This window comes from Dermacentor variabilis, chromosome 6 (genome assembly GCF_050947875.1).
Source record: "Dermacentor variabilis isolate Ectoservices chromosome 6, ASM5094787v1, whole genome shotgun sequence".
NCBI lineage: Eukaryota > Metazoa > Arthropoda > Arachnida > Ixodida > Ixodidae > Dermacentor > Dermacentor variabilis.
Window position 1 is genome coordinate 173,731,634 of NC_134573.1, and position 19,079 is coordinate 173,750,712.

General features: G+C 47.8%; 1 protein-coding gene across 4 annotated transcripts in view; it reads left to right on the top strand.

Moving 5' to 3' along the window:
- LOC142585825 (popeye domain-containing protein 1-like) overlaps window positions 1-19,079 on the top strand; it is a 50,741-nt gene that overhangs the window by 26,773 nt on the left and 4,889 nt on the right. For 2 of the 4 annotated variants that reach the window (XM_075696849.1, XM_075696848.1), the window contains 6 exons: window positions 3,593-3,882; window positions 4,397-4,666; window positions 5,537-5,664; window positions 6,714-6,822; window positions 9,403-9,766; window positions 11,940-12,059. In XM_075696849.1, coding sequence (XP_075552964.1) covers window positions 3,730-3,882; window positions 4,397-4,666; window positions 5,537-5,664; window positions 6,714-6,822; window positions 9,403-9,766; window positions 11,940-12,059 — 1,144 coding nt within the window. In that variant the 5' untranslated portion in view covers window positions 3,593-3,729. Of the gene's footprint in view, window positions 1-3,592; window positions 3,883-4,396; window positions 4,667-5,536; window positions 5,665-6,713; window positions 6,823-9,402; window positions 9,767-11,939; window positions 12,964-19,079 lie in introns of those variants that run through there. The other 2 variants (XM_075696850.1, XM_075696851.1) reach the window with 2 other exon arrangements.

The following is a 19,079-nucleotide window of genomic DNA, read 5'->3' on the forward strand; positions in this document are numbered from 1 at the left end:
GAAGGGATATGGGGTGTGACGAAGGAGGTGGAAGATGGTGGGGGATAGGCGGCCCTTCGCAAAGTTACGCATGGCGGCTTTCGAGTCGCCGGAAATTGTATTGGCGATGGTGTTAGCTATCGCTAGAGCGCGCGCACACACACACACACACACACACACACACACACACACACACACACACACACACACACACACACACACACACACACACACACACACAAACACGCGCACGCACGCACGCACGCACGCACGCGCGCACACACACAGCACATCGTACCTCCGATATTTTTTTCTTCTTTTTATTAATAAGCGTTTTAGCAACACTGTATAGCTATATACGTCTTTTTGGTTAAAGTTGCGCTGAACTTCGTGCGCGAGGAAAAAGTATTAATCTTCGGAAGGCACGCGACCCCGTTTGCAGTTCCATATGTTCCCTGGCGCGTTGCAAGCAGCGGTATAACGTAGAATAACGCGCAGTCCTGGCCGCTGCACAGCACGCGTCTGCCTGTTCAGCCATTCGACCGTACGTACCTTGTAAATATGCCCCTCCTCCTCCTCGTATTCCGTCCGGCCGCCAACCGCGCGACTGGCCGAAATGGCCCGAGAGCCAAAAAAAGAAAGCAGGTCTCCGGGAAGCACGTCGCGAACCGCGCGCCCAGGCTAAGCTAGGCTAGGGCGACCCGAGCCGCTCGGCTGCTCCGCATAGCGTAACGGGACAGCGCATCAACGACCGGCATCGGGGCGGTCGTCGCTGGTAGCTGGCCCCGCTCTGCGGCCGGCGCTAACGGCGCAACGATGCTCGTCCGCCGGAATGGCCGTCGCGTGTTCGCTGAGCGCCCCTTTCTCTATTTCTTTCTATCGCTGCGCGAGGGAGAGGGAGAGATAGTTACTGAAGGAAAACGACAGAAGTACAGTCAACCACAATAGTTTACGTACCACGGGAGCGCACAAAACGTTAAATCTCCGAGCAGCCTGTAACAGTAGCCATGGTACAACCGAATATTGCGAAGTTGTTCACATCTACTAGTAGAGGCTGCAAATGTGAATACTATAGGCTGCGTTATAAGGCTGCGCAGATATTCAGCTTATTCTCAGATCTCGTTTTGCGTAAAATTTTGTGGTTGACTGTGCGTCGGTCGGAGCAGGCTTCGTCTGGTCACTGCAATATCGTTAACGTAAACAAAACGCAAGCCGTGACCATATACAGAATTTACTTACACCGAGAGGCGACGCTCTCAACAAAATGATGGACAGCTCGCACGCTGAAAAGCATTGAGAAGAATTCACAAAGCTTTCCGTTCGTAAGTGCTGTTTTTCATTGGCTGATCGCCTTCGCTAGTATGTCCTACATCACTATTGGCTGGCACGAACGCTTTTAGCGTTAAAACGTTTTGTAAATACGGATCAGCGTTCTCATCGTCGTCTTCGCTACGGCGACGACTGTTCTGCGTAGATTACTGCACCCTTGTAGCAATGTACCAGGAGAAAGGTAAACAACTAGTTCCCGAGAAGGAGAGAGGGAAGATGATGACGACTATGTAAAGTGAGGCATTCACGTTGTGTAACAGCCTTTGCCCTGTTGTGCCTAACGAGCGCTGTATCCTTCTGAGAGTCGAAGACAACTCAGTGACATAACCGCTTCGCATTTCGGTTTTTATTACCAACTGATATATTGAAATAAGCGTTAAAAATAGGACGTTTTGTTTAAATACCACGGTCGGGATGTTGAAAGCAGCATCTCAATGTAGTGCATGGATGAAGTGGCCGTCTTCGGATGTTCGTTGCCGTAAAAACCGCTTTTCTTTGCCTAAATGCAGAGACGTAGATGTAGCATCGTGTGGTAGGCGTGACACGTTGATTCTGCATTCCGAACACGGTATGATGTCATTTCGCGTTATTCAAGACGCACATTACGGTAGATTTTCGTCATCTGTGACGACACAACAGTCTATTACAAATTATAGACGACTTTCTCGGCAGGTGACGGAAAGAATATGATTAAACTACTTGCATAGAGTTCCACATGCATTTTACTTCACGCATACGGGATAAATATTTTGTTTAATGCCATTAGAGTTACAGTTCAAAAAAGCTTGTCAATGTACAATATAATGTACGTACAAGGAGTCTGTGGAGGACATATGAATTGCGAGGTACCTGTGTGACGCCGTCTCTGAGCGGAACAAGGGATAACTTGTTGGTAACAAATCGTCGGCCAAGCAATAACGATGTGTTTATTGTTTTCTTTTTTAAGTTTAATTAAGTGTGAGCTAGAGAGGGACAAGAAGGACTGGCAGGGAGGTTGCATTTATGCACTTCGCCCTGCCATTGAGTGTTCCCAGCATATCGCATTCAATATCGTCCTCGCCACGTTTTCGTAAGACAACATTATTTCCCCTGGCCACAATATTAGGTCCTTATTGGCCTCTTGAAACCAGTCGTTCTCAAACTCATTTACATTGCGGTCTTTATGCAAGAAATTTATTTAGAAAGCAATTAACAGCTTCTGGACTATAACCACTGCAGAAAACTGACGAGGCTATGCTTCACATTTTATCGTAGTGACAACTGAATTGTTCAGAACAATTATCTTTTCCTACCGCTCTAAGAAGGTGCCCTGAACTTCAGTAAAAAGAGCTGCGCGCCGATCAACATTTCACGACTCGCATTTCCAGAAGACCACTTGCAGAGCGGTTACATTATCTTCGTTTGACCGGTCGATTTCGTTGTTTAAAACAGCCGCATCCGGAACGGCTCCCTTTCTAAGCCGCAGGGAGAGCGCCTCACGAACCTTCGTAAGCGTCTCGGAGCATTGAGGGTGCCGGAAACGGACGGCAGACAGACAACCACGTAAGCGTCGTGTCGTAAGAAAGGAGGTTGCGACGCAACGCAGAACGTATACCATTACGCGCCGAACGACGGAAGCGGCCGAGGATACGTGACCGCACATCGGTCATATACGGGCCCATATGTGCTCAAATCTCCGGGTAGGCATGATCAACGAGTCAGAGATCCTCGGAGCGTTCTTTCCGGGACCATTCAGTTTACTCCACTGGTTTGCGCACGAAAGACAGCACCAAACAGTAGAATAACGGAAAATTGCGCGACTTTCAATTGCTCATTGTTCGCAAGCGCATGTCAGATATACGGGGTGTCCCAGATAACTTTAGCCAGAGTTTAAGAATATGCGAAGGCCACGTAGCTGGACAGAACCAAGGTAATATTGTTTGCCGTCACTTGGGGATACTCAAATTATTATTTTTATTCCGCTTAATTAGATCATTTGTCTTATTTAATAAATCAGCATATAGCGTAATAATAAAGCGTATAGCGTAAGAACACCGAGGACATGGAACACTAACACGAAGGAAGAAGACTGAACCAATGATGCGCTTCAGTCGTTCCGACTTCGTGTTTGTGTACCTGTCCTGGTGTTCTAACGCTATGCGCAAAAGGTATGGCGCATAAGATCATGTAGCCATATCTTAGACTACACCATAGTGCTCGAACACAACCAGCCAAGCATGTCGAGTGACCACGTTGTTGTGGACCACATGCGCCGTTCCTGACCCCGCCAACGCTTCTCGTGCAGGAGTTACACGTTGCGATGCTGAGCTTCGGAGGTCACTGGTAGGAGGGCGGCCGAGCCTGCAAAGTGGTGGGGCGGCGGCGGCGGCGGCGGCGGGAGCGGGAGGCGGCCCTCCTCCTGCTGCGGCGATGCCCTGATCCATGGTGCAGCTGCCCCAGGCCCCGGTCAGCCACAGCAAGGGGTCCTCATCCTCGGTGTACCGGCGCTCTGTCGTCAACGTCTCGCTGCCCAACGCCGCCAACGCTGCCGGAGGCTGCGAGTCCTGGGAGGACGCGCAGCACATCCTATGGCAGGTACGCGACGAGCAACACGGACGATAGCTGCCACACGTGGTTGTACGGTGAAAGGAGCGGCGTGCTCCTAGGTCTTGTCCTCAGGCCTTTGCTCAAGAAGTTTTCATAAAGCGAGAAGTAAATTAAAAACACGGACACAGGGACGAGGACACATTAGCCTCCTCTTGCGTTGTCGTTTTACCTTGCGATACATTTAGTTGAAACCTGCGATACCAGCTCGCCAAACCGATATGCTACGAAGAAACAGGCGCTATGGTATCTACCTTTATATATAGCTTGTTCCCTTTATTCACGCATAAGGTCACACAAGGCGAAATGGCTTTCGCAACGTTTCCCATGGCGGAATTTCTACACAACAGCGCTCTTGCAGACATGAAAGTATGTACCAATAGCAAACTACTAAATGAAATAGATTCGGTCGTTGGCGCACGACAGATGTACACGTGACTCTACAAAGCACAGTCGGGTCAACGTGCTGTAGTTGACGCCGGTGTGACGGGTCTCGATGGCTCAGGGCGCCCAGATCTGCTTCGCGGCGGCGTTCCTGGTGCCGCACCGGTTCTCGCTGTCGTCGCTGGTGCTGCGCTGGCTGCTGACACTGAGCTTCGCGCTGACCAGCATCTGGGCCGGCCTGGTGGTGTGCGCGCCCGACGTTCTCGCCTGGCACCTTACCTGCCTGCTGGTGAACGCGGCGCACGCGCTGCGCCTGGCCTGGCGAGCGTTGCCACCCCGAATGCCGACGCACCTGAGAACCCTCTACGAGCGCATGTTCCTGCCCTACCAGGTAAGCGGCCCGGAACACGCACACGCGGTCCGCTCGGTTCGTGAAAAGGAACATGGAACACCAGAACAACTTTGCGCGGTATACAACTCCTCCATTACGTCCACTGCGGCACTTCAGGGCTGACCGATGAGTCAGGAACTCAAGAGGCGTGCCTCCCGCTCGCAGCGAAAGCGAAGCAGCTTTGGGCTCTCGGGTGCGCAATTCGCTTGTGTCTTATAATCTACAGCTCTCTGTTATTCTTCTTGCGGCTATCCTCACAGTGCGACGTTTTACGAGGGACATATCTGCGCCAGTGGGACCTCGATTAAACAGTGTGGTAATCACAAAATTACGAGAAGAATCGCCGAATAGTCCAACAAATATACTATATAAAAACTTACAATATACAAATGTACAACAAATACGCGATTAACCAGTTGCTGTATTCACGACAGGGCATTCTGTCAATTGATTTTTCTTATGTGGTGACTGCTAGACTAGCATACAGGCTCAATGGTTGGCAACAGACTTTCGTGTTGATGGAGGTACGAACCAAGGAATCCAGTACAGGCTTCGATAAACAACTCGACCAAGCGTACGTAAGAAACCTATAGCTTCTTGCTTGCACGTCGCAGACATTAAAACTGCGCACCAGTACGCTAGGAAAGGCAGGGAAATTAAAGGTATATTTGTTACGACCTCTTTTTATAATTTTTTTTTTCATCGAGAAAAGCTATTTTCAGTTAACCAATAGATAGATGACTCACTCACTCACTCACTCACTCACTCACTCACTCACTCACTCACTCACTCACTCACTCACTCACTCACTCACTCACTCACTCACTCACTCACTCACTCACTCACTCAGCATCCGCTCGCCGACCGCAGGTGAGCAAGAATCGATTCGTGGACCTGACACGTGCTGCCGAAGTGGTGCACCTGGCCGCCGAACGGAGGTACGCCACAGAGGGCGTCACCGCGGCCGACCAGCGGGTGTCCATACTGCTAACCGGCAGGTGAGTAAACGCACAACCACGCGACCTTCCAGGTTGAAATGCGATGTCATAACGGATACCGGCAAAATGACGTTTTCCTGGGGCGGCTTGCAGAAACATTCAATAACGAAAATAATAACGAATTTAAGAACGCGTTCTTAAATGTTTCGTAGACAACTCCCAGTCCGCACTAGAACGCGTTCTTAAATTCGTTATTATTTTTGTTATTACATGTTCGTTGAAGCCGCCCCTGGTGACTACTTTGCTCGGATGCCGCCAAGATGCTATTACATCTTAGTCAACGAGGTGAGCTGCTCAGGTCTACTCCAACAATGTGCTTCACAGACACAATTTTTCAACTTGTGGCCTTAACAATAAGATGTGAACTAGTTTGTTCATCAAGTCCCTGTCGTGGGGGGAAGCAACTTACTGTCATTTTAGAATAGTACTTCTCTGATGAGCACGGTAGTTCTGTCTATAGGGGTGTGAGAACAGTAATTTTCGCGATCGAATCGAATACGAATCGAACACGTCAGAAGCGAATTGCATCGAATGCGAATACTTTTCGAATATTTAGCAGCCGTTCTCGCCATTAGTACTAAACGAACTTCACAGTATATACACAACGTTAGCAAGTTTATTTCATTAGATTGCACACTATGAAGTGTTATTAAAAACACAAATGGAGAATTATAGGAGCAAATAAGCAGTTTATTCGCATACTGAGGAGTAATTGGTGAGTGCGCCTGATGGCAATTTAGCCGGCAAAGTCCGATTCACTGGGCGACTTAGCGTGCTCTACTACGCATAACTTTCCGCGTTTACGTCTGCTATGATCGCCAGAAATAAATTTGTCGCACGTTTGCTTGAACTTTACGCTTGATCGCGCGCAGTTGGTGATTTCAGATACTCGAGAACTATCCGAAAATTATTCGTATCAGCGAATAGCGACTATTCGATTCGAAAACCGAATGAAATGTGGCAATATTCGATTCGTTACTCGAAATTTTTGAATATTTGCAGTTTTGTGCTGTCGTGTGACATCCTGATCTCCGTCCCTCGATGCGCAGGCTGCAAGTGACCTGCGAAGACGTATTGCTCCACTACGTAGAACCCAACGAATTCATCGACTCTCCAGAATACGAGTCCTGTCCTATAGGTAGTGATAAGTTATTTCAGGTGAGTTTTACATTGTAGCACTATTGAAAGGTCGTCATTTCTTTTTTTTTTTTTTTCACGAAGCTCAGTAGGCTTAAATAAACAATATACGGTATATCGTTATTGAATTATGGGATTTTACGTATGCGTTGCTTCCCCTGCGTGTGTGCTGCGCATGCGTAATGGAGGGCGTACCTTCTCTTTATCTGAATAAACTACGTTTGCTAGTGAGTGAACGCTTGCGTTTATTACTCCCAGTAAACTTGCAAATTGCGATGTTCTGCAACGTGCAGCTTCTTCTTATACTTGCTCCTGTGTTGTTCCAATGCGATCGAGCGTGCCACTGTAAATAATTATCGCTCATCGTGCGCAGCTGACCATGGCGTTCTTGATTAGGAAGCAGTTATTACCTGTCTTTGGTGCTGTATTGCGCCCTAACCGTCCGCGTGTAATATCAAAGCGCGAAGCGTTTCTTCGCCTGGGTTCACGGCAGTTTTACCACCTTGTCGACTGGTAATCACTTTCGATCACTTCCGAACGAAACAAAAATAGTTCTTTATGATTCGACGCCTTTTCGCCATTAGCGCTCGGCTATTGGTAAAAAGTTTTCGGGCTGCACCCACTTCACCTGCCGTCTCACGCGACGTCACAAAACCGCAAAAACTTACCACGTCAAAGTGACGTGTACGCGTTAAAGATGCATTAATATGCCGAACAAAACTGAATTTTCTTCTGAATAGCCGCAGGCTGCCCCGTTCCGAAAGGAATAAAAGATGGCTGCCGCCGATCGGTCCGGCACTGGCTACTCGCCCCTGCCGGAGAGCACGGGTTTATTCGCGTGTAATAAAACCTTTTGCGTGGCCGTGTAACGTTTTCGAGAACTTTCGGTGCGTTTACGACTTCGTTCTGCCAACTCTTCTTTGCTGAGGATCCGTTTTAGCGTCATTCTTGGGCTTCCGTTGCATGTCGCCGCGATTTTCGACGAGCCACCACAAGCTAAGTAAGAAAAAGCGGACCAATCGCAGACGCCGGCACCACCCTCTTCATCCGGTTATCGATATTCAGTGCGGTGGCTCGGCCCCATCGAATCCTTCCCCACTTGAGCATGCTCCTCGCCTCTTGTGAGCCAATTAGATAAGACAAGCCGCTCAGTGACTTGCGTCGGCGGTTACGCAAATTTGATGTCAGGAGAGTGAAATAAAAACACATTGGAATAGTTTTACGTTATACGGCCCATAGTTCCGAAAATGATGCTACCCCTTTCCTCACATAACATACATTATTACTATTAGAAGACACATCATGTGCAATTTTCGTACACACTTTGCGATGATCCATTGCTTATAGGCGACGATGAAATGAAATATTTTGGATTGTAGTTTGACAAAACTTTTCGCTTTTCTTCACACGATAAATATGTGAAACAACGTGCCCTTCGTGCTCCTTGTATTGTTTCCAGCATATTGAATGACGTCCACTCCCCTGCTGCCTTTTTGAAATTGTATTCTGCTGTGTGCCTTCTGCTACTAGAGCAAGCCTCTGTAATCGGGCGCGGAAGTTGCAAATCCAATTCTGACCTCATTGAACGCATCCACAATAAATTTACATTTATATTCACGTACCGCTCTTGCAGTTCTGGCGACCATAGTCCAGCCCTCTCAAGAATACCTAAACTCGCACCTCTAAAATCAAGGCGTATTAAAAGAGTCTTTTTTTTTTCTTCTTCTGTAGAGGGATCCATGGCACTACACATTGCCCAAAGCTTCTTGGTTACATACAATTTTCCGTGCTTCATGTATAACAGGCAGCATTCCGCGTTTTCTGCGCGGCCTTATTGCAGTAATCACTGTCCAATGACTCGCGTTAAAAAAAAAAGTAATCATCATTCTACCCGTAGTTCGGTATATTTCAGAGTGTGTTTCTGTACATGTGTACATAATTTTGTTGTGTGATTAATTCCCTTTTATGCCCGCCTTCTAGTTTTCCTTAACACTATTTGTTTCTCTACCTCACATTGTTTTCTCTGGCACATTTGCCTTCTCTGTACATTTTGCTTTGCGTATTACTTTTTAAGTGCACTTGTTCAAAGGCTCCGCTGCTGTTTCTAGGCACTGTATTAAACATATTATTATTATTATTATTATTATTATTATTATTATTATTATTATTATTATTATTATTATTATTATTATTATTATTATCCGATATGAAAACACACGCATACAAGAGAGGGAAATAGGCAAGGAGCACGCTGGCAACCGCCACCGGGAGGGGCAAAACGCCTACTGTTTATACACGCATGCACATACCACAAACGTGCAACCATATCAGGCCCACAAAAAATTCACAAAGCGTAAACAAGACAAAAATTAAGCTAATCAGAAGTTACCCATTTGCATCCGCTTTCACTGATAGATGTTCATATCCGCTGTGCAATAAAATCGCTATTATATGCGCAAGATCTGGTGCGCGCTAGATCACGCTGCCAATGGTTCCCATACTCCGGCCTTCTTGAAATTTTTGAAGAAACATCTGAAGAAAAGCCGCAGAGGTACCTTATAAGTTGGCGCGGAGTCTGAGCCAGGCTATCCTCCGGCGCAGGTGACCATCACGGCGCTGGAGCCGTGCACCTACCTGACGTGGCAGCGGCGGCGGCTGCAGCTGCTCCTGCGCGCCCACCCGGTAGTGTCGGCCGTGCTGCACAACCTGGTGGGCCGGGACATCGCGATCAAGCTCTACTCGCTCGCCGAGTTCCATCAGCTGGGCACCGACGGTGTGCCGCTGCCCACGCGCGACGTCAGCCCCGACTGGGGCAAGCAGGTGCCTCGCAGCCTCAGCCTGGACGCCGTGTACACGGGCCCCGGAGGCAGGCTCCGGTCGACCGCGTGGCACGCGGCCCGCGAGGCCTCCAGGCGGGCTGTCGACGCCTCCCTCGCCTCCTCCTCGCAGCTCTCCTACGCAACCGGTACGGTGTACGACGTGCGCTATGCGGAGCAGAGGCCTTTACCATTACCGACGCCGTCACCACCGTTAGCGATACCGGCCGCCACGACTGCGCGTGCGCGGAGTTTACCGACCTCCGGTAATACGGGTGTCGCACGGGCACTTTCGATCACGATCGAGCCTGATCGAGATCGATCGCGATCGAAAGTACTCCGTCTGGCGCCTGTATAAGTTTACCGGAACGGCTCCTATCGGCTACCGCGACTGCGTAACAACGTGGCAATGCACAGGTTGCCCTCGTCGGACCTAATTCGTCTGTGTTACTGGCTCTTCGTCGTAACAGAAAAGGATAAATGGTCAAGTCAGCCACTCTGAGAACAAAGCATAAACGCTGTTTTGTAATTAACATTAAGGTCAGTTGTTTGTTTCGACGTTATGAGGCCTAGAGAGATGACACCGAGGTAGTAAGGTGTTCAGAATTATACCTGACAGTTGATGCCACAGTAGTGTTGATCGACATCAAATGCTATAACGGTATGATAGAAGCATTGTGTTAAAACTCTGCTGTAAAAGTGATGGAGCGCTGGCAACTCCTACGTGGGGGGAGTAACTGCTTATTTAACTCCATTTTCCTGGAGAATTCTTAGCTCCCAATTTGGTATATGTTCACTCTGATTGGGACAAGCGCAGTAAAAATACTCGATCGGGGAGTCAAAAGAGAGTTAAATGCGCACTCCGCCGTGCGGGACGTAAGAGACAAGTACACGTATACACGCGCTAAAAGTACAAGAAAACTTGTGAAAACAGAAGAAAGGCATTAATGCGTTTGGTGCGAGAGCTGCACTCCCGAAAATTCAGTACCATCCCGCAAATAAGTGAAGGCACAGATCTCGGCGAATGTCGCACGCTGCATTCTTTGTGGAAGTTCCTCGAGTTGCAAAACGGCTGCAGGTAATGACTATACGGTGCGGCGCCACTGGCACTTTTGTGTAGGCGTACTCCGTGCTCGATATTTTCAGTGAAGGATGAGATGAACTGGAAGCCACTGGTAGGGCTCTGTTGCCATGACAGCGTTGCCATGGGCCATGAGTGGGTGCTGCGTGCAATTGTGGGTTCTAACCTGCGAGCTCTAGTCTCGCGCCTGAACGTCGGTGTACGTGCTGTGCGCGATACCGCAGCATGTAGCCAATTGGTCAAGAGACACAAAATATTCAAGAAATGAAAGCTACTCGTGGCTGGTAGTTTTGAAACTCGTGTGGAACCTCTGTTGAGCCTCTTGATATGGACTGTGTGCTGCGACAGCCATGAGCCGACTAGTCCAAAATATGCTCCTGCCGATGTGTCTAAACATGCTCTGTGCTTTGGGCTTGCTCTGTGTGCGCTGCCAACATTCGTCCTCGTCGCTTCTGCATGCGCTACGTGTCGTATACTTCCGTTAATCACTGGAACTCGCACGAGGCTTTTAACAGAAGTGTAACGGTATCAGAGATAGGTGCCAAATCTGTGCCCTGATAGAAAACTATTGAAAAATGAAGTGCATTCTTTGTGGCACAGTATAAGATCAGTGTATACAAGCTGCAGTAGCGCAGCCAGGGGGTTGCACACCGAGCACTTGCCCCGCCCCCCTCGACATTTGTGTATTCTGCCCTGCCCCCTCTTCCCTCCCCCTTCCTGTCTCCAGTCAAATTAATGCCCCCTCCCCCCGGAAGAAAGCGATCTGACTACACCACTGACAAGCTGACATGGTATTCGACCACAACGCATCGCTCTTGGTCAACCGGTGCATCGAGCCATTCGCATCAAAGAACGTCAGAACGGGATAACGTGTCGATTGAGTGAAGCTGCAGGAAAATTTGGTTTGACTATGGAATGTACGTAGTGCCTAGGAGAATGTGGTGCTGCATTATATGGCGCGAGTCTGTCGAGATACGCTTCCCCGTCTGTATCGCATATTTGGCACAGGGAGTGCAGGGGACACCATCATCCTGCCTTGCTCCATGTTATCCCTACCGTCTTGTGTGTATAATAAGACAAACAAGTCCAGCGACTCCACAACTCTTTTGTCCCAATCCACCTTCTCTGTTCATCTGTGCGCTTCTGCTTAACCGCTAACAGCTACTGTTAACGCGCCCCATTCCTGATCCTACACTCCCCCCCTCTCCCCGCATGTGCCTCCTCGCCGAAACCGTCCGCAGGCCGTGCCCCCGAGCCACCTCCAGTGCACACGAAGAGGATCCGCCCCAGCCCGCGCCCGAGTCCGCGCCCGAGTCCGCGTGCATCGCCTCGTCGCTCCTTGGTGCGGTGCGGCCGACGGGGTAAAGTGACCACCAGCCTGGTTCCCGCCGCCGTCGGCACCGTGTCTGAAACGCCGCTGTAGAGAAAGAACGCTTCGTGCACCCGCTGCAGCTGGTGTCGCTATCGCTGCTTCGCTGCTGCTGCTGCTACTGCTGCTTCATGCTTCTGCCGTTGCCTCAGCGCAGTCGACGCTTCGATATAAGCAGCGTGCTTTCGTGCTTGTGTTCTGCTGATGCTGGCTGGTGCTGCCTGAGCTTCCGGTGTGTGTCCGCGGCCGTCGTCGTGTGCGCATAGTGTGGCTGGCTGTGAGCCCCGGAAGTGACGTCGCCGTAGCTCCAGGTGAACCGTGCTCAAAACCGCAGTGAACGAAACGAAAAAGGAAAGCGGTCGCCCGTTGCTCCGGCCTTCGTCGCACGGGTGGCGAGTGGCGCATGTGTTCGTCACTAAACATCGCTCAGCGCTTTCCTTGTTTCTCTTTTTGTTCGAGTCACACGATTCCACTGACTTTTTTTTTACTTATCTTCCAACGACATATCATGATTGCCACCACTGCCATTGTGGGTCGGCTACATATCTTCAGTATACCTCCAGATGAAAACGGCAGTGTGCCAGCAGAGGCTAGCAGTGTACGCCAAAAGGCAACAAAACCATTCCGATGTATTGTTTTGAACTTGCAAACGTTCTGTAGATACGTCGATAACGTGGGAGCAAGGACTTACTAAGCGTAGCGTTCAAACCGCGAGCCAGCCTTTCCGCGCGAGAAAAGAATGCAAGTGTTTCGGTAGTTGCTTCCACTGCGTAACCTGTGCACATAGTGCCAGGTAGCGAGTCGAGTCGTACCCTTGTTGATGTGGTACGGAAGGTGTGCGCTTCCCACAATGCTTGTTGAGCGCCAGTGAACCTAACACGAAGCCAACCGAGCAAGGGCAGGCGTTTTTTTTTATTATTTTTTTTATTTTTATTTTTAAGGCCTTACGCACTCTGTCAGCGCTGAAACCCGATAACGTTGCAACCCTATAGCGGCCGGAACCAAAAAAATTAATAACTTTTCTGTAGTAACAGCTCTCAAAGCGCTTGTATGAGCACTTACACAGAGCGTTAAGACGTCAATATTACTGACACTTAATTCATGACAGCATGTAAGTTTAAAGAAAAACATTATTGTTTCGTATCCGGCCACTTGCGCATGCAAACCCGCATACTTTTGACGATGGCGTGCGGGTAGAATAAGAACGTTATTTTGAATTCACTATGGTAACATAAACTCCACCGCCATTACATTGCACAAGACGCGCAGCTGCAAACATTTAAAACGCAGCTATGTGTCATGTTCGTTTCTTTGTGCCGAACAGTTTATTCTTCGTTACGTTGCATTATAGCTATGTTTACATGAGACAAACAAAGGCTGGTCAAGTCGGCTTGTCGGTCTGAAACCCGGCCGTCGGGTTTCAGACCGACCGCTAGCAGGTCGGGTCGAGTGGGCGTCGCGGCGATTTCGGTCGACCATGGTCTGCAAGGGCTCCGTAGACTCGCCCAATCCGCTCGACTAGAAGCATGTAAGCGCGGTCGGGTCGGGCTGGATCAGCTCCCCTTATGACACGACCGGCTCGCGTCGAGTTCGTGTAAACAAAGCTATCGAATACAGGAGAAAGTCCCCTAGGAAAATATCTTTATAAGACGAGAACTTTCATTGCTTATTTTGTTACTGTCCGCAGCCGGCGAAATACAAGTGCGACTAACTACAGATGCGCTGACGCATGCACCCCCCCCCCCTTTTTTTTTGTCTTTAAGGAGAAGAATGACAGACCCAACAAATTCAGACAACTGTTTAAATAATGTTTCTAGTTAAATGTTCAGAGGCGTTCAAGAACTGAACGAGCTCTACAGGCAGCGCCACTCTGGAATCGTCGCTACGCAAGCTCAGCCTAAGGCACTCACACTCTTGTCATGGAGCTGATAGAGCCGATCACTCGATTTAGCGTTCAACTTCGATCATAAACGCCTACATAATCATATAAAACATGATCACAACATAAACATAATCAGCGCAACAACATCAATACCAACGTAATAATCGATGTAAAGTTTTTCTTTATTTTTATTGTCCGTGAATAAAAATGAACTCAAGAACATTTCTAACCCTTTGCGGTTAAACAAAGCGCCACAAGATGCCGCTACCAGCGCTGAGGCTGTAATGCGGCTGCAGTCTGCATCTCCGGTGTTTCGGTATTTCACAAAAGATACTATCAGTACAAAAACCTAAACCCTCCTATACTGCGTTCTGAGGTGCTATCACGTAAAGCTATTCCAAACTTTGCCATTACAATTCTGCAATCAGCCCTCCGCGATTGGTCAAAAACTTTTTTGGACCACCCTTACTTCCCCTGTATGTCACGCGACGTCACGAAAACCGCGATAGCTCCCCATGTGATATGACTTGCACGCGCTGATTATGCATGATTTGACTGAACAAAAGAAAAATTTTTATTTCTGATTAGACACTTTTCGCGATTAGCCCTCGGCTATTGGACAAAAGTTTTCAGGCTTCGCCCACTTCACCTGCATGTCACGCGACGTCATAAAACCGCAAGAACTCACCGTGTCAAAGCGACGTGTGCGCGTTAAAGATTTATTAATATGCCGAACAAAATTGAATTTTCTTCTGAATAGCCGCAGGCTGCCCCGTTCCGAGAGGAATAAAAGATGGCTGCCGCCAATCACTCAGGCACTGACTACTGGCACGTGCCGGAGAGCATGGGTTTGTTTGCATTTAATAAACCTTCTTTGTGTGGCCATGTAACGTTTTCGAACACTTTAGGCACGCTTACGACCTCGCTCTGCCAACTCTTTGCTGAGGATCCGTTTTAGCGATATTAGCCTTCCGTTGCAAGCCGCCGCGATTTTCTACCAGCCACCGCAAGCTAAGTAAGGGAAAGCGGACCTATGGCAGACGGCAGCACCACCCTCTTCATCCGGTTATCAATATTCAGTACGCTGGCTCGGCCGCATCGAAACCCTCTCCATTTGAGCGTACTCCTCGCCTCCAGGCAGCGTACTGCAAACAAAAAACCGCTCAATGTAGGCAATGTTATTCGTTTTGAAAGCAAACGAAAGTGACCTCCTATAAACAAGCACAACGTTTGATTGGGCTGCTCAGGCAACGCTGCGGGTCACCGCCCAATGCTTGCGTCGGCGGTTAGGCACATTTGACGTCAGGAGATTGGAATAAAAAAAAAGAAAAACGGAATAGCTTTACGTTATAGGGCACCTGGTTGTAGTCGACTGCGGTCAGCGAAATTTTGGTTTGGCATGCAAAAAGCCGGCGTTCCTTTGCGCTTCTTTTTTGTAGTCGACTGACAGAAAATAGATATGGCGGAGGGAGACATTAATCTTCGGTATAGCCAAGATCCGTGCCATACATACGCATAGTCCTCCGTGGATACTTTTGCGCAAGGGTGTAGTCATACGCCGAAACCTCGCTCGGCAGGGAGTACCAACAGTAGTCTACCATTCTCTGTTGCTGCAGTATAGTTGCTATAGGAGAAGCAAAGAACATCGAAATTAATTGCGAATTAATTTTGATGTTCTTTGCTTAAGCTGCTTTTGTTGTGCGACCTCGTGCAGACAGCTTAGTTTGCCGACTTCATAGATGCGCTATAAGTTTTACTTTTATATATTTTTTATGTCTCAGAGATGGGGCAGCCATTGTTAGATTCCGAGCAAGTTCCTCTCTCCCTGGCTTCAAGGCAATTGAGTGCAAGCTGGAGACGGATGCTATTGATAAAGTTCCAACCTATGACGCAAAAAAAAAAAAACGAGGACAGTGCAGTTCGCTTGTTTTTAAGTCTTCATCTACGAACATTTTTATCCATTTCAAATTCAAAATCAATCAGGAAAGAGAGCGGATTGAGGGAGGCGGCATTGTGCCTGCACGTCTCATCTTAGACTGGATTCCCGAGTTGGTTCCTTGAGCTGTGCACGCGTGTTCCTGATCTCATGGTGTATTGAGACAATATACGTATATAGAGGAGAACGGGGTCTGGTAGGGGTGAAGGTAGCTTAGTACTCGCCAGCGATTTCTAAGTCTCCAGGAAGAAATAAAGGAAACGAGGTGCTCCGGTGAACCGCGGCGTTTTCTCTGAAGGTAGCTGGGACAGTTTTCAGCTTCGGTAGCCGATACTTTTCTGCACATCAGCAAACAACATAGACACAGTGGCATGAGGACGAACACGGCACAGTGCTGAAGTACCGTCTAAATTTATGTTCGACTTGGGGCACAAGTGTAAACCGTGAAAAAAAAATGTTTAAAAGTAAGGATGCTCATACACATAATATGTACAGCCTCCTTTGACCAATACCGTTGAGAAAGTAATCTTGTTTGTAATCATTTGTTAAAGTGACCGATAGGCCAATCACAGAACCACCGCGGTAGCTTAGTGGCTTTCTGTTGCTAAGCTTAAGGTCGGGGGTACGATACCTGCCGCAGCTGCTGCCTTTCGTTGGGGGCAAAATGCGTTCGTATACTTTGATTGAAAGAAAAAGAAAACGTTCCTGTGCTTTAAGCGAACTTTAAAGAAGCTTAGGTGGTCAAAGTTAACCCTTAATACCTAACCACGGCGTGCCTCCTAATTATATCGTCGTTTTGTAACGTAAAACCACAGAAAGTAGTCTAAATTTTTTAGGCCGATCACACACTTCTCGCTGTTTTCTTCAATGGCGAAGTCGTCTGGTACGTCACACGCCATTTTATCACATTTCTTATGGTTTCCGCGGCTTCAATAACAATTTTATGCAATTAAATGACGAGTTACCTTTGCCTTGTCAACCATTGTTGGTATAGCCCAGGATTGTGTTGTGTTGTTTCTTGTGAGTTAGCACCTACGTTGTTTGCTGATTCATAGAGAAGAAGCGGAACAGAGCGAGCTGGGTCGTCGTCGTACAAGGGAATGTGGTTTACTGAAGCACCTGTTTACAAAAAGCATCGTTTTTTTTCTTATTATTATTATTTTCTGTGTGTGACGCACGTTTCAAGTGAGGTGAAGTGTGCGAACCTCACGCAAGAATCTAACGGCATGTGAACGCTAATCTCAGACAATCTCAGCGGCACCACGTGGTGGCGTGGTTGCTCTAGAACGCCCGTGTCCGAACCAGATGTGAGTTTAGAGAGTGCGTGTGCGTGTTTTGTGTGAACTGAGGTTGTGAAAGTCGTAGCTTGATTAGATAACTTATCTCTCTTTTCTTTCTTCTCATGGTAGTGCAACGTAGTAAATCGAAGTAAAGACGAGTGTAGTGCGCGTTCTTTCTTTTTCTTTCTTCGGTAGAGTTTGACTTTGTACTAAGTCGAGGTCGTTTGCCGTTCATACAGCAGTAGTATTCAGTAAGAAACGCAAGCAAATCACGTGACGAACCAAAGAAAGAAGGGACATCCGCGGTGATGTGATTATGTTTCACACATATTTTCCCGAAACGGGACTTTTAGCCGTCTTTAATGTGACTATGCGCGACAGAAAAGTAATTTTCATTACCGCCATTTAATCCTCTCAAATCTCTTTCTTTTGGCCTGCTGTAATAACGCCATTAAACAAATGGCGGTAGAACAAAAGGAACTTCGAAGACTTTGATGAACGAATGAAAATGATTAAGCTACGCATGAAAATTTTTATTTGTTTATTGTTTGCTTCAGCTCAGTGCGAATGATTCAGCTAGCGTTCTTGTTTCCCAACGCCAGCGTGTAAAAAGAAAGAAAGAAAGAAAGAAAGAAAGAAAGAAAGAAAGAAAGAAAGAAAGAAAGAAGAAAAGAAAGAAAGAAAGGAAGAACGTGATTAGAAGTGTTATGGGGTAGATGTAGACGTCTGGGAAGATATGCAACAACACGCGCAAAGCGAACGACTCCGTCTGCTGCGAACGTTTCGAAAGCCGAACTCATGTTCGTCAAACGCTGTACCTACAGCTATCACGCTCGACGTGGTTCGCTAGAATGCTGTATACATAGGGAAGAGAAGACGAGCATACTGCATGAGAAATTGATACTTTAGACATAGGTGGTCTTGTCACAACAGGAGAAAGCGACGCCCAACTATTGTTTTTTCTGCTATAACTTATTTGGCCTTTTTTTTTTTTCACATCCGCCCTTTCTTGACAAGACGCAATGAGCCGATTAGTTTCACAGCGACAAACCGCGCGTTTTCGTGTGTGCGCCAGACGACGTATGCACGAAAAAAGCGTCGCGACGTTCGCTTCTTCAATCGCACTTCAGCATGGAACGTTTCGAACGCACGAACTTCGCTTCGCGTCAGCCCATAGCACCTTTGCTTGCTCGCCGCCCTAGATCTGCACTGCTTTCCTGACAATTTCTGCACAATTCTGCAAGAGCGCTTGCCTCAGGCACGTGGGAAGAAACGTGCATAAAGGTGCGTCTATGCTCGTAAACACCCCCCTCCCCTTTCTCGCACTTATTAGTTCTTTTAGAGTTCCGTTAACATCTATGAGTAGAAAAATAAGTGTATCTGGATTTTACACATCTAAGTAGGATAGGATATATAATATCCTTCTACGATGGCGCGTACCCACTGTGGGGGATTGGCCAATATATGGTTGAACAAAATTACTTCTTTCTCTCTCCCTCTCTGTAGAACACGGACCCCTCAGACTCCATTAGGCACTCCGAGATACATGGCGCGTGCTCTAATTAGCACGTAACGCATGCAATTAATACGCAGCAATCACCTTCGCTCTGGTACAATTCTGAAACGCTTTGCGTTGTCGGAAGCTTAGCATTATTTATTTGGTCAATTCATACGACGCAAGCAAATGGAGGAGGAAGAACAAACATCCAAGAATACGTCGGAGATGTTACGGATAGCATGAAAACACCATAAAGGATAGGGAAAAGAAAACGGCAACGTGGTGAGGCTAAGCAGTCGTGATGAAATTGCCGACGGTATTCGAAATGATTTGGATACTGCCAAAATTGCCGTCTGCGTGTAAACCATACGTTTTCATTAAAAAATACGTCGGTCTCTTTGAAGGTAGTCTATTTC